The 21,245-nt window shown below is 34.3% G+C and overlaps 2 protein-coding genes and 1 long non-coding RNA gene across 3 annotated transcripts; all 3 read right to left on the minus strand.

Annotated features, from left to right (window-relative positions):
• Positions 1-2,394: 2,394 nt before the first annotated feature.
• On the minus strand, positions 2,395-4,561 carry LOC144429616 (uncharacterized). Its single transcript, XR_013478910.1, has 2 exons — positions 3,985-4,561; positions 2,395-3,707 (listed from the first exon to the last, which is right to left on the minus strand). It is a non-coding gene; the product is annotated as an uncharacterized LOC144429616 (long non-coding RNA).
• Positions 4,562-5,423: 862 nt separating this feature from the next.
• Positions 5,424-13,547, minus strand: LOC120347781 (S-adenosylmethionine decarboxylase proenzyme-like). The gene is made up of 8 exons (XM_039417872.2): positions 13,291-13,547; positions 11,198-11,284; positions 10,390-10,516; positions 9,886-9,988; positions 9,173-9,384; positions 8,799-8,891; positions 7,907-8,062; positions 5,424-7,178 (listed from the first exon to the last, which is right to left on the minus strand). The coding sequence occupies exons 1-8, from the start codon at positions 13,398-13,400 to the stop codon at positions 7,041-7,043; spliced, it is 1,026 nt and encodes a 341-aa protein (XP_039273806.1). The 5' UTR covers positions 13,401-13,547; the 3' UTR covers positions 5,424-7,040.
• Positions 13,548-16,747: 3,200 nt separating this feature from the next.
• Positions 16,748-20,835, minus strand: LOC144429752 (uncharacterized). The gene has a single exon (XM_078117949.1). It carries the CDS (start codon positions 19,543-19,545, stop codon positions 17,605-17,607), a length of 1,941 nt encoding a protein of 646 aa, XP_077974075.1. The 5' UTR covers positions 19,546-20,835; the 3' UTR covers positions 16,748-17,604.
• Positions 20,836-21,245: the final 410 nt, after the last annotated feature.

Consider the following 21,245-nt stretch of genomic DNA (forward strand, 5'->3'; position numbering starts at 1 on the left):
CTATCCATACCAAGTATAACACTGTTCAATCAATTTTACTTTCAACTATATTCTCAATGTTTCTGAAACTCAATTCACTTAAAATCCATTTTAAATAAAATGATTATATCGCGGATTGATTCGCAAGCTGTTACACAGCCGAATTACACCTTATTTTTGGTAGTATATATATAACCATACAGAATATAATCTTGTTAAAACCTACAAACTGTAAATGACATGTACTGCTGGCTGACTGTCACCAACACATGATCTGCACAATGTCTCAATTGCATTTGGAACTGACAAAAATAGAAATCCATATAACCTTCATTTTAAAGTACGATATATATTTGGGCCAGCTTTAAACAACCAGCCATATGCAATTATGGAACACAGTTCGCATATGCATTGTACATCATTATACTCTGCAGAGTCAAGATTTAAAATACGCTACTATTATAAAAACTCAGTAATGTTATGTAAAATGTTACCTTATACCAGCCACCACTCTTCGATAGGACGAGCTCCATATATATATATAAAGGCACGAAAAATTACCATTCGGCATTTTACAGGTTTTTTTATTGCTTCTCTTGACGTGTATCAGGCGCAGTTGTGCCATCTCCTTGGGGATTACACCAAACTGCTTTATATTATTATAAAACCATTAACCTAATCAACTCAAAGCATTGGCGCCGATTATATCTGTAGTCAAACTAGACGGATCAACTCTCTTGTAAATATATTCAAAATATATTCTATTATAGAAAAGTACATTTATCACTCCATATTCCGTAGCATTTTCTATATATATATATATGCTATATTCGCTCAGTCAATAAAATAATAATAATTTCAAGGAGAAGGCGGAAAGAGGTACGGGGCTAAATCACATTTCACATAGAAATGATCCACTTTGACCTTGTCAAGAGCGTATTTGAAAAACTCTTTTTCATTGATTTTCTGTAACTGCGAGATCAAAACACCACTTTTATTTACCGGCCCCGACATGACCTGTAATTTCATCGATATACTTCCTAGATTTAGTATCCAGGAAGCTTTACTGTGGAACCATCAGGTATGCACCAGCTAAATGATCTTGTCGCAAACAAACCAAAAACACGTGAATATGTTCTGTTACATCGAAAAGCGACCGTACATTTTCTACACTTTCGGGTTCATCGTTATCCCGAAAAGCCCCGATCTTGTCCTGAGAAGAATTATACGTACAGCATCCCGCTTGGTCACCAGCACAAGTCGGTTATGGTATAGGATATTGGGTAATTTTGCTGCTTTTGGTTAAGTTACGTGTTTAGACTTAAAGTCATACTAATCTTAAAATTAGAAGCAATCTCTCAGTCATAAAATACGTAACAATTAGACGTCCGGTAAGGTACGATGACGATAACGCGTCATGCCCTAAGGATACCAAAACCAGCATAAAAGCGACCAATCGTTAGGAGAGAAGAAAAGGATAACGATGGACAAGTAATTAACGAACTCGGGCTTGCAGTGAAACTTTGATTTTATGTGACTTATCAGTCATGACTTGGAACTGTTCTTTGTATTTGTAAATATACAATTGCAATATATGTATTCGGTACCAGGAGTATGTCTTCTTCATAAGATCAGATCAGAAACAACAGCAATACAGAAATAATAGCAAAAAGTACAAATGTTCCCTAAAATGGAATGAAAATTTTTCAACACGTACCGTTCAAATGCTTGAATGACCTGGTACCGTGAATCGAACCTGCTTTCTGCGTCTGCCGAGTAAGGCAAGTATATAACCAACTAATAAAGTCGTCGACTGTCCATTCCGTCTGCTTTCAGGACAAAAATGACTCATGGAGCACTGGTTATTTAACTTTTTGAGCGCGACCCAAATCTCGAAATAATGTATTCTTAGAGTCATGATCCAGGTTAGGCCATAATTTAATTCATAATAGGAGTAATTTATAAGCACCCAAGAAAAGATATTATTCAGTTTACAAGTACCATTTCTAATGTATTAGATAGGTTGAACCGGGACAAAAGATTATTCATTTTGCTAGGAGACTGGAACATTGATTTATTGGGCCAATCGACAGATTTGGCCACTATGAAATATATAGATACGCATCTTGCCAATTTGTCATTGCCCTTAATTACAAAATCAACAAGAGTGACTCGCACCTCCAGCACACTAATCGATAATATTTTCACCAACGCCATAAACTATGATTTATCGAGCTTTGTTATTTTAACTGATATAAGTGACCATTACCCACAATTTTGCACCGTCTCTACTCCAATATTTACAAGAAGACAAAATCAAATTTTCAGGCGTGATATGAGAAATTTCTCTATTGATATGTATAGATCTGACATAGAATCATCTATCCTCCCAATATCAAATTGCCAAATTACATGTGATAATTTAAATATTTTATTTGACTCATTTGTAGCAATTATTAAATCGAGCATTGATGCTCACGCACCAATAAAACCATTGAGTCGGCATAAAACTAGACTTCTAGCCAAACCTTGGATAACCAAGGGAATTCGTGTTTCAGTTAAAAGGAAACATAAAATGTATAAAACTCACTTCAAAAATGGTACTAACACGCAATATAGAACGTATAAAACTTATAGCAATTTACTGGCAGTTCTCATAAACAAGGCCAAAAAAATATACTACTTCAATAAAATTAAACAGGTCAGTGGTGATATTAGATCCACTTGGGACCTAATTGGTCGAATAGTTAACATCAAAAAAGAGAGAACGCCAGTGACTGCGATAAAAACAATAAAAACTGATAATGGATCGAGGGTAAATGATCCATTATTAATCGCCAACTATTTTAATGATTACTTCACTTCTATAGGCCCGAATCTCTCTGAAAAAATCCCCCACATTGAGGGATCTTTTTTGAGTAATCTTAAGAACCCTATAAAAAAATCTCTTTTTCTTAGACCGACAACTGTTAACGAAATATATACCACTATAGCGAGCTTATCTGATGATAAAGCAGTTGGTTATGATAACATACCAGCAAAATTCTTAAAATATGCTGCTGATATAGTTTCTCCCATGATGTGTAAACTATTTAATGCTTCCATAGACTATGGTATATTCCCAAATTGTTTAAAAATTGCCAAAGTCTCACCTGTATACAAGACAGGAGATAAAGAATGTGCATCGAATTATCGCCCAATATCGGTTCTTTCTACGATGACTATAGTTTTTGAAAAAATTATACATAGTAGGCTAATCCAATTTATAGACCAACATAGCATCATAAACAAATCACAGTTTGGATTTCAAAAAAAGCATTCTACTAACCATGCAATGCTTGATATGGTGACTCATATTTATGACAAGATAGAGAGAAAGGAATACATTAGTGCTATTTTCCTTGACCTCAAAAAGGCGTTCGACACTGTCGACCATAACATTCTAATAAGAAAGATGAGCCACTATGGTATTCGCGGTCACGCGTTGACTTTTTTCAGGAGCTATTTGAGTTCACGTCAGCAATGTGTTAAATTTGGTTCGAATTGCTCCAAACTCTCTACTGTACAATGCGGAATTCCACAAGGATCGATCATTGGACCGATAATGTTTATTCTATTTGTCAATGACCTTCCTCATGCCACTAAATTACTTGTCAAACTCTTCGCTGACGATACCGGTTTGTTTGGAAGTTCAGCTTCGCCAAACGACTTGGAATTGCGGATGAATTCTGAAATGCAAAAAATTGCAACCTGGATGACCATAAATAAACTCACCATAAATATTGAAAAATCAAAATGCTTATTAATTAGTCCCAGGATAAATGAAAAAAATAAAATTCGGCTTCAAATTAATATTGACAAGGTTCCACTTGAAAATGTCAACTCATACAAATACCTAGGTATCCACATTGATGACCAATTGAAATGGACATCCCACATTAATTACATTGCTGGAAAGTTGTCAAGTGCAACAGGTTTATTATTTAAACTAAGAAAATTCCTCACCATGCCAGCTCTCCGATTGGTTTATTTTTCTCTTTTCCAGTCGTATCTGCAGTATGGCATTATAACTTGGGGTAGTGCGTCATCGACTCTACTCCACAGATTAGAAGTTTTGCAAAACAAAGCAATTAGAGCCATATGTAGTGCACCTTTCCGATCTAGACTAGATCCTTTGTACCACAGGTGTCGAATTATTAAGCTTGGTCATATCCATGAATTTGAGATACTGAAACTCATGCACCAGTACTTCGATAACAAGCTTCCCATGGCATTCGCGGGAATTTTCAGAATGCAGAGTAATATCCATTCATACTCTACTAGATCAGCTTCGTCAAGTTCATATTATGTCCCAAGATATTCATCAAGCAGGACACAGAAATCCATAAAATACACGGGTGTGAAACTGTGGAATGCCTTACCAAGTACCATTAAATCTTTAGGCTATTACGGTTTCAAATTATATCTAAAAAGTAAATATATTAGTTATTATCTCTCTTCCATCAGCCATTGATTGGAGTATTCAGTATGATTCGCCATCTTCTGTCCATAGCTCAGCAGTCGCATTTGTAGACTGTCGCCATGGCTGCCCAAAAAGCCGGAGGAACTATAGGTGTAAGGAGTCTATTTCTAAAGTACCCGGTACTTTAACTTTACCAACCTTGGTGCAACCTCTACACTAAAATGCCAAAATTCGTTATATTTTAATTTATTGAGCAAGCATATGCCTACCATTCTTTCGTAAATTTTATGCCCACTTGCTGTGGAGCGTATTGTATATATATATATATATATATATCAACGTTTTATGATTTATTAGAGCTTACCAACTTCTATTCAATTAATCACTTACAATTTTGTCTTTGGTCTAACCATTTTCCCCTCGCTTGTCGTTTGTCTTTTATGTAACTTATATACATTTATTCAAATATGCCTTTTTTATAAATTTATAGTTGAGTTGTTTTTCTTTTTTTTTCTCTATTATATGATTTTAGTAAAGTTGCGTTTGCTGCGAATTTTTTCAATGATTCAAAATAGTTCATCATAACGACTATTGCATAGTCAATGTTTGTAGCAAATGTAGTTATTTTTTTACACTGAACCAGTAACAGCGCTTTAGGTGTCGCTGCTTGAAGACCTAATATGGTCCCTCGCGACTCCTGTCGCACAAATATCATTATTATTATATTTATTTATTGTACCAATTTTTTGTGCATTTGATGTTTTTGTGACGACGAATAAATGATTGATTGATTGATTGTACAAACAAAGTGACAACGTCATTTGGCTAGTCCCCGAACTCGTTATAGAGGGAAAATTGGATTAAAATTATGGCATAAACCTAACCTGGTGCACATACTACGTTTCGGTGTCCGCCATCTTGGTTCACAATTCACATACTAAGGGAGCGCCCACTATTACAACATGATCAATAGATGATTCGATATTGTTGCACAATTTTATTGCTTCAGTAGAATAAACTTGAACGTCTACATTTATGTTATGCACCATTACACACTGGTACAAACATTGCACAAAACAACGATCGCTTGCAGCAATTTGATAAAGCATACAGTTTATTATTTTATAGTTGGAAACAGACAGTTTAAACCAGTGGTTCTCAAACTTTTTTAGTCCCAGAGCCAAATTTCAAACCTCAAAGTTATGAAGAGCCGCACACAAACAAAGCAAAATAGCAACAACCTTTAAGCGCGTATTCAAAATACCAAGTCATCACAACAACAACACACGTAACAACTAGGGATGGACAAAATATTCGAATAATAAAATATTCGAATGGCATTTTACTATTCGAATGTCCGGTACCACGTGACCTGCGCCGCTCTGCTTGGACACCGAACTCGCGCGTCTCCAACTCAACCGTGAACTGTGCGAGATTTCCCAACGGCGCTTGCTATCAAAAAAAAAACGACAAATTTGAAAAGTCGTTGTCTTCGCGTTATATGCTTATCTTTGTACTTAACGTATGGTTTCAATTCTATATTTTGCAAAAAAACGTACCGACCGTTCCCTGAATTCAGAAACGTTAAACCAGATTAGGTATTTAAAATAAATTTCCCAGATTTTAAACTCCTCATGATTGGTGACATATCATTGGCCATTTTTTGCATGATCGAACATAAAGTTGATTCAAATTAAATGTTAAAATGACTTTTCGGCGTTTCATTGTGAAAAAGGCGATTTTAGGTCGTTAGAAAACTCTAGTTATATAAAAAGCATGGATTTAAAAATGACCAAAAGTTTTTCCAAAAGTTGGTATGAGTTATTTGTATGAAAAAGTTGTAACCAGATAAGAAATGTCATGTCCTACTCCATTCAAAGCACTTTGTATTAGCTCTTTAGTGATCCCTTTCATCCTTGGCCAAGATATGTTTCGAATTGTAAACATTTTACTCGACCATGTATGGCCGTTGAGCCAAGAGTAGAACGTAAAATCAATCGTGAATTCCGTTGTCACAATGCACACTGCCTCGTACACGAATTGTTGCGTCTATTATCATCCAAATTGATTGTTTGCAAATTCAAAAATTATAGCCGCAAACGCTTCGATAGACTAGCCTAAAATTAATTATCAGTACCTATAACGGCACATGGTTTATTGTTTTGAATAAAAATGTTAGTTTTGTACATGTGAGCCAATTTGTAAATGCAACTCTCCAAAACACTCTCAAAATCAGGGATGAAAATTTTGCATTGATAAAGTATAGGGAGAGTCTTTCAAGGGTTAAGGGTCGGGGAAACGTCCATTGAACTTTATATTGCCAATCGATATATACATGTACACAGTATGTATTATCACCATTAGCACACATAGTAATAATAAAATTGGAGCTTTGAGAAAAATTATACTAAAACTACATGGAAGGTATGGAACTTCGAGGAAACAGGAGAGAACTAGGTATCATACATGGCCAATGCTAGGAAACACCAAAATTCTTTATATAAAAGCATGAGAATGCCTGATGAATTATCTGAATTAAAATTCTAACAACAAAATAGGAATTAACAACACAAAGAAGTCGCCAAATTTTCAGTAGTTGTCAGCCAGGCTTGGTTTTGTAGTTGGTGTAGTAAAGGCAATAGTCATGAAGTTGAGCTACTTGCTTATCCAAGCATTTATAACCATCTATGGAAGGTCCTCCAATTTCATCCCAGACGGTGCGATCAACAACAGATTGCTGCAAAAAAGTAAAAAAATTTAGAAACAACAGAATTCGGCAGTGGGGATTCATGTGTAAGATTTTTTGCTTCAAAATAATAGTTGGCTTCAATAATTTTTTTGAATTATCAGTCAATGACATGAATTTAGAGTCTCACAAAATCGTTAATGGTGATGGATTCTACATATACACTGGTAAATAGTACCCGAACTTTTTTGTATTATCATTATGTAAATAACTACCTTTATGTAAAGAACTCGTGAACATTACCATCATTAAAAAAAATGTAAAATACGACAAAAACATATACAGTGATATCTAGGTTAGTTGATCAAAATTCGTTCAGGATTGGTGTTTGACTACCGATTTGTTTCAGTACCGAAACTTTTTTTGTCATACGATATAATCGTAATTATTCCAATTCGTTCTTACGCATTCCAAATAAACAAAACGAGTACCTAATCAACAATGATTATTCAAATTTTTTCATAATAAAGATTAAACCTAATAAAGATGAAAAAATAAAAAAATTTTCGATCAGTTTACTGTACGTTTGAGCAATCTTTTGGTCTACCACCGAATTGAGTATCGAGACGTTCAACTACCGAGGTATCAATGTACATAGTTTATTCAACAAATTTTTATCTATATGAATTGCTTATTCATTAGAAATAGGTCGTATCGTTTATTTCCTGTCCTAATCTTTACTCAAGACTACACAGAGCACAACTCAATTTTTAACTTACATAGTTAACAAACAATGTCATAGTAAATCTTCCAGGCTTAAATATCTCAACAATCATTCCAATCAGTTTCGAAAAAAGCTTCTTAGAAATATTGGTTTCGAAACTAACATAAGAAAACTCAGGTTCTGGTGTCACATGAATTGTCCAATAACGATTCTGAAAAATGAAGATTGTTAACTGATCAGTTTGTGTTGAGGTTGCCATGGATATGGACCACAATTTGAAATTGTACAAGTGGGAAAGGATTTACGAATTTATCCAGGGTGATGGGCGGGGAGGGAAAGACGAAAGGATGGCATATTCATATGACGAACCACAGCCTCTCATCCTGTTACCAGTCCAGGTTTGGTATGGGATTAGTTAGTCGGTTATTTGGTTGCGGAAGCATGGACTTGCTGGTGGAGGAAGCCATAACCGTCAGCGGTTACGTGAACCACACTAAGGAGGCGAAGAGTCTAGCAATCTTCTCACACATGATCATTCTCGCATGGGATTTGAACCAACGCACCCACGCAGGGTAATCAGAGATGCGGCGGCAAGCGTATTCCTTACGCTTAGCACCATGTGCTACACCGCCTAGTAGCATCGAAGTTGAAAAAGTAATATTCAACAAAACAGAATTGACATCAGAAAGGTTTTCTTAGCAATATAATGAATGTGCCCTTACTACATTACATTTTCCTCTCGACTTAAACTTTAAAACACTCTTTTTATTAAGCATTTCGTTGACATGAAGGCAATGAATATTATAAACTGGGATATCCACATAAGAACCGTTCGATACATAAAATTGAGTCCTAATACATTTCAGATAAAGCGAGTGCCTAATTCTAAGTGCTAATTTCAGTCTATCCTTGTAACTAGGTTTGAAATGGTTTAAAAAAAACTATACTTTTTCCAGTAATCCATTCATTGAGAATCCACATGGTTCAAAAAATTCAGCACTTATCTGAGATCCTGGTATAAGATCTGAAATACCACTTTCCTGGAAAAATATTTCTGTATTAAAATTTTGACCTAAAATCTTATTATCTCATATGTTATTTGTACATTGAATTAGGAATAAAACATAGGATAAATAAAAAAAATGATCAAATGATGGTGGAAATGAAATTTACTATTTCAAATTTATTTTGAATATAAAACACAAATATTTTAAATTAATAGAAAATCGTGAAAACTATGAAATCACATAAAAGCTTGCAATTTCTTTTGTTTTGACTCATTTTCTCTGTTATTGCGCAAAACCTGAATTTTGAAACTTACCCTTGAAAAAACATCAGGAGACTTGGCAACACCTTTTTTATCGTATTTATTGAACATCTTCATGACATCTGGGTCCAGATCAACCATTAGTATTTCCAATGTTTGATCTGGTTCCTGAACACCAACTAATGAATTATTCGATGCATGATTTAATGTATATAGGAACCAACAGTCTCCATTCAATCTACCAAGACAATATGCAGCACTCGATTCTGTTGAAAAATACAGATAGTACAGATACAATATATTTTTGTCCATCTGAGCTTTCTATCCGCATTCCTGTAGTACTAGAACTAGATTAATGTCTGGGAATTAAGAGGTCCCCTTGTCAGCGAAATTTTAATGCTAAAAGTTGATTTTCGAGCACTTTCACAATATGGATTTCCTACTAATCTTTTCCTGGAGATAACTTAAATTGACCCATGTTAATCGATGTCTATCTCCAACAGAGAAAGAATAGGGAGTCTAGTGGTAACTCAAACTTTCCTATTCAGCAATCTTTCAAATTTTAGTTCTAAGCAGAATACTAGCATAATATGTAAATGAATAGTTTTGATTTATTTGGTATTATTATTTCGTGATTAAACCTTTATTGAGATTACTTTTAAAATAAAAACAGTGCAATTGTCTCAGAAAACTACGACTTTTGGTAATCATTGAACATCTTTCTGTGAAAACACATACATGGAGAAAGGAAAAAAAAACCGTCTAACCTTTGATTTCATTGTCAAGAAACATAACTTCTTGTTGGAACGTTTTATGAATGTGAGGTTGACGATCAGGTTTCATGAAATTTTTGCGGGAATAAAAGAAATCCTGTAATTAATTGGTAAGAGTTACCGAAGTCAGGTTTTATTAATGGACGTGTCAATCATAGGAACCAAACTACTTGTAATACATTGAAACTACTTTGAATATTTGCAAGCATTCCCGATTCAGACATAAAGTTTGACAATTTTTTGTTTGGTTTTCAGTGCAGCAGGAAATAATATCGTGAATTTGAATTGTTCGGCACTACTTCCTTGAAGTATTGATAAGAGTTGAATGTCATTCAATAAGGATTCTCAATTTTTTTTGATGCAATTTCATCTATAAAAATAATAATGCAACATTTCTATTGTTTGCAGCCATAGTTTTTGAAACTATATCTTGCATTCTCTTTGAATAAAGTTATTAGTGATATCACTATGAATATCATAGGAAATAAACTATCTTACAGCAATCCTATCCAACCCGCATTCAGTTTTTGCAAGTCTGACAATATGAGGAAGTGCTTGCAGACATAATGTTGTACCACAAGTCTTCAGAATCACTCGATTTTTCGAAACAAACAAACTGGATTCACTAGAAAACAAGAGAGCAATGCTCAAATATATTCACACGAAGGTCAAATATGGCTTAAAATCAGTGGTTATCATTCAATCACTAAAGCAATTCATATCTGTGTCTGCATGGGCTTAGCTGAGCACAAAACTTCTTTTCAAAACCCATCCAAAGTATAAAATTATTACAGCAAAACAAGACAAACTAAAATTAACATAATAGCATAGCAAAAGCTGCCATACACAGCTAAATATAAAAACAGTAACACAAATATTAATAAATCGGGCGTTCAAACAGTAATAACTTACTTCCTTTCATAACCATTGAATTTACATATTTAGGAAGTTAATCAGCAATTTATGCGATTGATTATTTATTAAATATATTGATGCTATATGGATATACAGGTCCTTCATCCAGGCCTGTTACAAACTATATTACACCATTACCAAAGTAGCACCAAGATGCATCCAACTATTGACTAAAAAACAGTTGAGATAAATTTTAAAGATCTACCGTATTTTACAATAAAGGACATAACTCGCTATGAAAGTTTTCAAATTCGAACCAATTATGCCTGGCCAGACATTCAAGTGTCATCATAGTACCAGCAGTATAATATCTGAACTATTGTGATGCTTGATGTGATAAATGTCTCAGTCACATTACAAAGCAATATACAGATATAATGTTACCAAATACCTCAGTAGATATGCAGTATGATCATTGTGATGTATCACATCCAAAATTTCACATTTGACACTTTTTAATATTTCCTCCCATTTCTCCCTGAAAATAGATTAAATTACCATGTCACTATACACAATTTCAGATAGGATTAGAAGAAAGATGCAATTACACCAATTTGGTACATAAATCTAAGTATAAGTTTATTTTGACTCCATAACCAATATAATTAGACAATAAAATAATTGATAAAAACAAAATAAATAAAACAGATTGTAGTTCACTCAACCAAAAGTATTAAATTTCAAATTAAGTAAAGCATGCACACACACATTCAATCATGAAGACATAATAAAATTAAAAAAGTGAAAAAGAAACATTTTTGCCACACCATATTAATAATTTTGCCAAATTCGATCCCGATTTAGTTAACAGGAATGATATATATTGAAAAATATTTCTTAAAAGATAATGTCAAGCTGATTATAGTTGGAGTCTCCTAATGCTGTAATGTTAAATTGAAGTCCAGATTATATCATATATTATCAATCATCAGTGAAAGTAATTATGATTAGTTAATGCAGTATGATACTGAGGGAGGGTAATAGGTTATGTGAATATATATACAGATATAGGTTATTATAGGTTAGGGGTCTCAAACTCAATTTACCTGGGGGCCGCCGAGACAGAGCCCTAGTGAGTCCGGGCCGCATCAGGTTTTTCACAATAAAAGCATTAACCTTAAAAAGTTAAATCTTTCTCTTTATTTTTCTATACGCAAAACATGTCAAAAACATAAATGTAAGTAATTTCACGATGGCCCTTTCCCCGAGCATCTACTTCCTTGTTTATTCCGTAACATTGGCTAATCAGCAAGACGCAAAAAGTGACGTAACAATAGACTTTTTCGCAAACGCTCAATCACTCAGAAAGATTTTCAGGCATGTTTGTAAACATTACCTCGTTTTTGCATGCTATTTGTTAGTTTTGGGTTGTGTTTCAGAAATTCAAGTATGAATCAAAGAACTCAATGATGATTCTGATTGCTTGGGCGTCGTAGCTTAATTGCAGTAATCAAAAATTAGTCTAGAAATAGCTGTGATAGACTAGGCCAAACTTCTCCACAGGTACTGTTGAAAAACAGGTTGTAGAATGTTTTGAATCAAAATGATGACGTGAAACATATACCCCAGTTTATAGGCTTCAACTCACGAAGCCACCTCTAAAATAAGCTTCGAGAATTTGCAGGTGAGGTATAAGAAAGTTTTCTTTGGGGTCAAAGGTCCATCGAATATCATGCCTACAGGTACGGTACTAGTAGGTTACCGTATCGCATATGCCTTTCGGGGGATAGATTATAAAATATTTTGTTTTCCTCTACTTGCTGACTTGTCCTGATCATATATTGAATGCATCAATCATTCTAACCTAGCTGAGTGACTTACGGGCCGCACTAACATTAAACTTTCATACCAAGGCGGGGGCCACAAACTATCGTCCTGCGGGCCGCAATTGGCCCGCGGGCCGCGAGTTTGAGACCCTGTTATAGGTTCTAGCAAGGTTTCCCATTTGTAGTCCTGGATTATAGACAAGGAAATATAATTGAGGTTGTCGATTACTAGGTTCAGTTCAAATTTATCATAGATGATTTGTCATTCGTTGAAAAGTATAAATTTGGAATATTCCGATAACAATAGTTACCGTAGCTATTCAATTTGCTGATAGAAATCAGTAAACATAGCCCACATGAAGTAAGTCAAAATCAAACATTTACCGTACTGCATAGACCATGTTTATATCTGGAAGCTGCGATTTGCAGTTCACAGATAAAGGATCAAATGAAATAAATATATCAACTTGGACTGATAACAGGACAAGAGGCTGTTTTTCGGCATTTAATTGAGCTGTTTTATGGTCTATTCTTTTCTTTGAGATGAATATGTAAATCCTATCCTAAATGAAACCATATTACTGTATTAAACAATAATATCCGAATATTTCGCAGAACACAGCATAAAATGAAATATTGAATGTTAAAGGTATATATTGCAAAAAAAAAAGTTTGATATATTTGGGAACATGGCAAAATTTGACACTAATAGACTAACCTGGAAATACTTCTTGCATCCCCAGACTCGTTGTTGTTCGAGGTTCTGGTAAACCAGATCTCCATAAGCTTTTCAACTCCCTCAAAGAAATGATCTCCTTCTCCATTCATCTTTCAATCTTGTGGATTGTAAATTTCACAGCAAAATCCCTCCTAATTGGAACTATGCCCAAAGTCGCAAGGCCCACCACCTTGCCGTTGATTAAATTTGAGATCGTCGTACTGCTGCCTACCACGGGGGACGGACTAAAAGTAGGCACTTGCAAATTAGGCACTTTTTTAGGCACTTATTTAGGCACTTTGGAAAAAAAGTAAAAAGGGCGTAATACCTTTTAAAAACATAATTAATTAGTTAAAAATGGTCAAATTAAATGTTGAAAACGCAAATTGCAACGGGCAAACTCAATAACAATATTTAAAACGTAGTATTAAAGGCAGTCGCACGCGCTTGGTCACCACATATGCTAGGCACAAAATTAGGCACTTCGAAAAATAAAGAAAATGGCAATTATCACTAATAAAAGACAGAGACATAAACATATTACCCACACTGATTAGCCTGGGTAAATATCCAATAGATGCACTTGAGTCTAGTACTGGAATTTAGAAATAATAAATTGTTACCGGTAGGCACTTATTTAGGCACTTCGGAAAAAAGGTGAAATGGACGTAGTAACTCCTAAAAAGGTAATGAATTAGTTCAAAACATTTAAATTAAATGTTGAACGCGAAAATTGCAACAGTTAAATCCAATAACGATTTTTAAAACGTAGTATTAAAGGGAGACGCACGCGCTCTGTCACCAAGTATGCTAGGCACATATTTGGGCACTTCGAAAAATAAAGAAAATGGCAATTATCACTAATAAAAGACAGAGAAATAAAAATATTACCCACACTGATTAGCCTGGGTAAATATCCAATAGATGCACTTGAGTCTAGTACTGGAATTTAGAAATAATAAATTGTTAACGGTAGGCACTTTTTTAGGCACATCGAAAAAAAGGTGAAATGGGCGTAATAACTTTTAAAATGATAATTAATTAGTTGAAAATTGTCAAATTAAATATTGAACACGCAAATTGCAATGGGTGAATCGAATAACAATATTTAAAACGTAGTATTAAAAGGAGTCACACGCGCTCGGTCACCACATATGCTAGGCACACATTTAGGCACTTCGAAAAAAAGAAGAAAATCGGAATTATCACCAATAGAAGACAGAGAAATAAACATATTTCTTACACTGATTAGCCTGGGCAAATATCCAATAGATGCACTTGAGTCTAGTACTGGAATTTAGAAATAATAAATTGTTACCGGTAGGCACTTTTTTAGGCACTTCGAAAAAAAGGTGAAATGGACGTAGTAACTCCTAGAAAGCTAATGAATTAGTTCAAAATATTTAAATTAAATGTTGAACGAGAAAATTGCAACAGTTAAACCCAATAATGATTTTTAAAACGTAGAATTGAAGGGAGACGCACGCGCTCTGTCACCACATATGCTAGGCACATATTTAGGCACATCGAAAAAAAAAAAATGGGAATAATCACCAATAAAAAAAAGAAAATAAAAATATTAGTCAAAATGATCAGCCTGGGCCTGGGTGAATATCCAATAGATGCACTTGAGTCTAGTAGTGGTATTTGAGAATAATAAATTGTTACCGGTAGACACCTTTTACCGTGTTTCCCCGAAATTAAGACAGTGTCTTATTTCAAATTTCTTCCTAAAATTACCACTAGGGCTTATTTTCGGGGGATGTCTTATATTTTAATTTATCAAAAACAAAATTACAAAGTAAAGAATTAAGATATTTTCAAATATGCAAAATATAAAAACCGATATCAATTTACCTTTACTTACGCATTTTTAGAAGTGTCTAAATAAGTGACTAAAAAGTGCCTACCGGTAACAATTTATTATTCTCAAATATCACTACTAGACTCAAGTGCATTCATCGGATATTCAAATAGGCTAATTATTTTGACTAATATTTTTATTTTCTGTATTTTTATTCATGGTAATTACCATTTTCTTTATATTTCGAAGTGTCTAAATATGTGCCTAGCATATGTGGTGACAGAGCGCGTGCGTCTCCCTTTAATAGTATGTTTTAAAAATCGTTATTGGGTTTACCTGTTGCAATTTCCGCGTTCAACATTTAATTTAAATATTTTGAACTAATTCATTATCTTTTTAGGAGTTACTACGTTCATTTCACATTTTTTTCGAAGTGCCCACCGGTAACAATTTATTATTCCTAAATTCCAGTACTAGACTAACGTGCATCTATTGGATATTTGCCCAGGCTAATCAGTGTGGGTAATATGTTTATTTCTCTGTCTTTTATTAGTGATAATTGCCATTGTCTTTATTTTTCGAAGTGACTAAATATGTGCCTAGCATATGTGGTGACAGAGCGCGTGCGTCTCCCTTCAATTCTACGTTTTAAAAATCGTTATTGGGTTTAACTGTTGCAATTTTCGCGTTAAACATTTATTTTAAATATTTTGAACTAATTCAATATCTTTCTAGGAGTTACTACGTCCATTTCACCTTTTTTTCGAAGTGCCTAAATAAGTGCCTAAAAAAGTGCCTACCGGTAACAATTTATTATTTCTAAATTCCAGTACTAGACTCAAGTGCATCTATTGGATAATTTCCCAGGCTAAGCAGTGTGGGTAAAATTTTTAATACTCTGTCTTTTATTGGTGATAATTCCGATTTTCTTCCTTTTTCAAAGTGCCTAAATATGTGCCTAGCATATGTGGTGACCGAGCGCGTGTGACTCCTTTTAATACTACGTTTTAAATATTGTTATTCGGTTCACCCATTGCAATTTGCGTGCTATACATTTAATTTGACAATTTTTAACTAATTAATTATCATTTTGAAAGTTATTACGCCCATTTCACCTTTTTTTTCGATGTGCCTAAATAAGTGCCTAAAAAGTGCCTACCGGTAACAATTTATTATTTCTAAATTCCAGTACTAGACTCAAGTGCATCTATTGGATATTTACCCAGGCTAATCAGTGTGGGTAATATTTTTATTTCCCTGTCTTTTATTAGTGATAATTGCCATTTTCTTTATTTTTCGATGTGCCTAAATATGTACCTAGCATATGTGGTGACAGAGCGCGTGCGTCTCCCTTTAGTACTACGTTTTAAAAATCATTACAGTATTGGGTTTAACTGTTGCAATTTTCGCGTTCAACATTTAATTTAAATATTTTGAACTAATTCATTGTCTTTCTAGGAGTTACTACGTCCATTTCACCTTTTTTTCGATGTGCCTATAGGATGCTTGTTATCTTAAAGCAATCCTAAACAGCGCTTAGTGAAAAGCATAAACTCTCGGTTAATTAGAGTTTAAACCAGACTTCCAATTTCCCTCTGATTCAGTTAGGGCAGAGCTTAACCCAGCAGACAACGAATATAATACAAAGTCACCAACCTTATAATTCTTGTATTGACAACACAGAGCAGAATATAGATCAAGATCAAAACCAGTCAGTTAATTTAAAGAATTATTGTCCGTTTATATACAATAGTCGAGCCGCCTGTTATGCCTTTAGGGTTTAGCTTTTACGTGGATATCGTTTATAATAAATAAAGTAAGAATGCCGTAATTAAGTCTCGGCAATTCTTGTAAAACGATTTAGAAGGATGTCTGTAGCCAATTAAATAGTTAGCTATAAGTGGTCGAGTGATTAAAAGCTGGCTTGTACTAGTTTGTCTTGCTCAAGGGCAAGATAACGTGTTTTTAACTAACGGGTTATTCCTATGAAAGCCAATTAAGTATTTAACGTAAATTTCATTTTTTCTACCTTTTTCAAATTCAGAAGAAATCTTGTCCTAACTGGAATTACTTTTTTTCTTACTGTTAAAAATATGGTCTAATTAACTAATAATAATCCCTACATAATAATTCGGCCCTAAAGAACGGAGTTCGGGGTTTCGGCATAACAAACGTGTCAAAAATTGTACAGATTTCTAAAAAAATAACAAAGAGAAAAACATAAAATTGTAAGTGAAATTGAAAATATATCGTAAAATTGAAATTATAACGTCATAAATTGAGTGATTTAAAGTTATCCCTGATGATGAAATATTAATTTAAATTTAAATAACGAAAAACATAATAAAATGATATCAATAAACCAATATATACTTTTTTTTTTTTTTTCATTTTTTTTTTATTTTTATTTTTTTTTTGAAATATTTATTCAAGTGTATATTCACCAAACAAAATATGTGATACAATACAATGTAAATAAGAAAAACATGTCACCAAGAGAGGTGAAAATTTCAAGAAGGAAGATTGGGGTATAGATTGGGTAGGTTATTGGAAGTATGGGGGGCATGTATAGGTACAGCAGTCTCAGTGTCTTCTCTATTTGTTCTATTTACGTTTGGCAAAGGTTCTACAGGATTAAGTTCCTGAGCGGGGTTTCTAAAAGTTATCCAAAATTGTCTGGCTCTGTTATATACAGGCGTTGACGAGGTTTTGAGCATTGGTATCATACGCTTTATGACGAGTATGGTCAATACAATACCCCAAAACATTCCTAAATGCCATGCTAGCATGTAGAAAGCCGACAAAATTGGATGACTGATAAATGATAAAGCGTTTACAAAGTTGTCTTCAACTTTGTTTTTAGTTGTAGTAAATTGGTTGTTTGTATTTGTTTCGGAGGACGACTTGTGATCCAATAATATCTTTTCTTTGATCAAGTTCAGGTGATTGATCGAAATTAGAATATTATTGAGATCTTCGAAGCCTGAGTGTCCTCCGTGGGGCATATCTTGGAATATCTTTTGATATTCCATTGGTTTAAAGGTTTCGTTGATTTTGGTTAAAGAAGGCCTTAGAGATTGTATGTGGGCATTTGTATGAGTTAGCGTGTAATTGATATACGTATAGTATCGCCCATTGATTGCAAAAGTAAACGTTCGTCCGGAGACGAAGTTTTCAAAAAAATGTATACCTGCGTAGACATTCGTATCTGTAAATATCTGCGCAACTATGGTAACGTTATTTTTGTTGAGAAACGTTACAAGTGGCCTTGTTGCATAAGTATTATTATAGTATAGTGATCGTAATATAGTAACGTTTATTTGCTCACAGTGTATTTCTGTGAGGATATCCCCTACTGTTATAGCAGCATGTTTGCCTCCTAACACTTCATTTAAAATTTGACCTGGATATTGTTTACTTAGAGTTTTGTATATTCGGGTTAGAATACTTTCCAGTTGACACTCGAGGTAATTGATGTCTGATGATATATTAATAATTACCTCGGTTACCCTGTCAGTATTTTCCTGAATAAAGCCAGTCAGAGTGCTAGAAACAGAATCTACCACTACGGAACTATACCTTAGTTTTGGGTATTTAGAATTGATGAAACCAGCAGCTTTCAATGAAGAACATTTGTGAGTTTCAAATAAAAGTGCATTATTTGTACAAAATGTTTTTGTATTAAAACATCTTTGAACATAAGGACCACATGAACCCCATTGGTGGATGCTGGCTCCCAACTCCGGAAAGTCTAATCGGTAAATGTCACCCGACGCATTATAATGCAATGCCATTTTCGAATTGAAATTTTTAAAAGGGGGACAATCTATTAATGGGTAATTTTTCCAAATAATTGTTTGAGTACCTACAGTACATGATCCGGAATTAATACTGCAAGTGGATAATCCTGAAAATGGGCCTAAAAGAATACCTTTTATATGGTCATAATAAATTGTTGTAAGAGCCAAATGTGCATTAAAAATTTTCCCAGTTGTGGTTGTTGGCCAATTATATTCGTATTTTACTTCATTATCAGTAGACCAAGTATTTTCCGAGGTTACTTTCAAATCACCAATATTTTCAGCTTTGAGAGAATGAACCCAATCTTGACAATATAAAGAAGTTGGAGGATCGGCCATATAAGATTTAGATTTGTCATAAATCGAACCAAAAAAGAATCTAGTTGCCTGCCATTCTGTGACAGATTTTTGGCAGACATACACTGTAATATTAGTGTATGCTGAAGATAATTTATGTACCGTGGCATCGCAATAATCTACGCGGGTGATAGTATTTCGTTTACAATTTGGTGGTTCCGGTATGGCATATTCTGCTACGGGTACTTTTGGATCACAAAAATTCACTGACACTGTTGGGCTAGGGGAGTTAAAAGGAAAAGCATAAGAATATATACATACATTTACGAGAAAACTAATAATAAGCGTAATCATGCTGGCGGTTGTGGCGTGTCGTTCTGCCGGAACGCGTTGTTGTTGGCGGTTCAGGCCTGTTTAAAAACAATAACGCTGTTTCAGTATTCGGCTCAATTGGTATTTCTAGTTCTGTTTCGATATGCGCCGGTTTTATTCTATCTATACTAACAGTTCGAGGATTACCATTAATATCTATTTTATAGTACTTTGCATGTTTTTCTAACACTTGAAATGGACCAATATAAGGCGGTATCAAAGGTTTTTTAACTGCATCAACACGTAAAAATACATGTGTGCAATCTTTTAATTCTTTAAATATGAAGGTTTTTCTATTTTCTGGTATTCTTGGGTTTGTTGGTTTTAAGTCTTGGACGAATTGTCTAAGACGCGCTATAAATTCATTAGGTGATTCTAAGTCCTGGTTTATATTGTTTGAAAAAAAATCCCCAGGTAAACGTAAGGATGATCCGTATACTAATTCCGCCGAGGATAAACTTAAATCTAATTTTATTGCAGTACGTATCCCTAACAAAACTAAACTTAAATTTTGATACCACTCATGGTTGTTTGAACATTGTGCCATAAGTGAAGCTTTAATTTGTCTAATGGGTCGTTCAGCGGTTGCATTACTACAAGGGTGATAACTTGTAGTGCATATATGCTGACTTCCTAAAAATTTTATCATTTTGTCCCATAAAGAACTTCTAAATTGAGCACCCCGGTCAGTAGTTATTACCGTTGGAGATCCAAATCTACTTACCCATGATAAAAGAAAAGTTTTAACGACAGTTTCGGCAGTTATATCTCGCATTGGCGTTACTTCGGCCCAACGGGTAAATTTATCAACCGTAATTAATAAATAAGAATAACCGTTCGAAACTGGCAAAGGTCCAATTATATCAGTATTTACTTCTGAAAATCTTTTATTGGGAGCTAAAATAGGTTGTAAGGGTGAAATAGTATGTCTAGTTATTTTAGATTTCTGGCATGGGATACAAGCTCGACACATTTTCCTAATATCTGAATTCATATTTGGCCATGCATACCTAGCTTGAATTAAATGTTGAGTAGCTCTAAGTCCAGGGTGGCTAAGATTATGCAAAGTGTCAAAAATTTGTTGCCTAAATTTCTTAGGTACAACTGGTCTCTTATTGGGTAATTTAGAATCACAAATTAAAGTTAAGCCTGGAACTGAGGTATCAACAAAGTCTAATTGTAAACTCATGGGATTATTTAACAATGCCTGTATTTCTGGGTCCGTGTTTTGCTCTTGAGCGATAGAAGTAAGAGAAAGATCGGAAATCGCTGCAATTGTTGATCTGGATAGAGCATCAGCTACGATATTTGCAGAACCAGGTATATATCTGATATCAGCAGTGAATTGACTGATGTAATCGAGATGTCTGCTTTGCCGAGGAGATGTTCTTTCCATTAATATTTCAATGTCGTTTACAAAATGGATCTCAGTCATAAAATACGTAACAATTAGACGTCCTGTAAGGTACGATGACGATAACGCGTCATGCCCTAAGGATACCAAAACCAGCATAAAAGCGACCATTCGTTGGGAGAGAAAAAAGGGATAACGATGGACAAGTAATTAACGAACTCGGGCTTGCAGTGAAACTTTGATTTTATGTGACTTATCAGTCATGACTTGGAACTGTTCTTTGTATTTGTAAATATACAATTGCAATATATGTATTCGGTACCAGGAG

Source organism: Styela clava, chromosome 11 (genome assembly GCF_964204865.1).
Source record: "Styela clava chromosome 11, kaStyClav1.hap1.2, whole genome shotgun sequence".
Taxonomy (NCBI): Eukaryota; Metazoa; Chordata; class Ascidiacea; order Stolidobranchia; family Styelidae; genus Styela; species Styela clava.

Excerpts from the sequence above, each read along its gene's own strand:
- LOC120347781 (XM_039417872.2), bottom strand. The coding sequence starts at position 13,400 with ATGAATGGAGAAGGAGATCATTTCTTTGAGGGAGTTGAAAAGCTTATG. Across the intron at positions 10,517-11,197 it reads CATACTGCATATCTACTGAG|TGAATCCAGTTTGTTTGTTT; the intron begins GTATTTGGTAAC and ends CTTGTTTTCTAG. Across the intron at positions 8,063-8,798 it reads TGAATGGATTACTGGAAAAA|AATCGTTATTGGACAATTCA; the intron begins GTATAGTTTTTT and ends TTCATTTTTCAG.
- LOC144429752 (XM_078117949.1), bottom strand. The coding sequence starts at position 19,545 with ATGATTACGCTTATTATTAGTTTTCTCGTAAATGTATGTATATATTCT.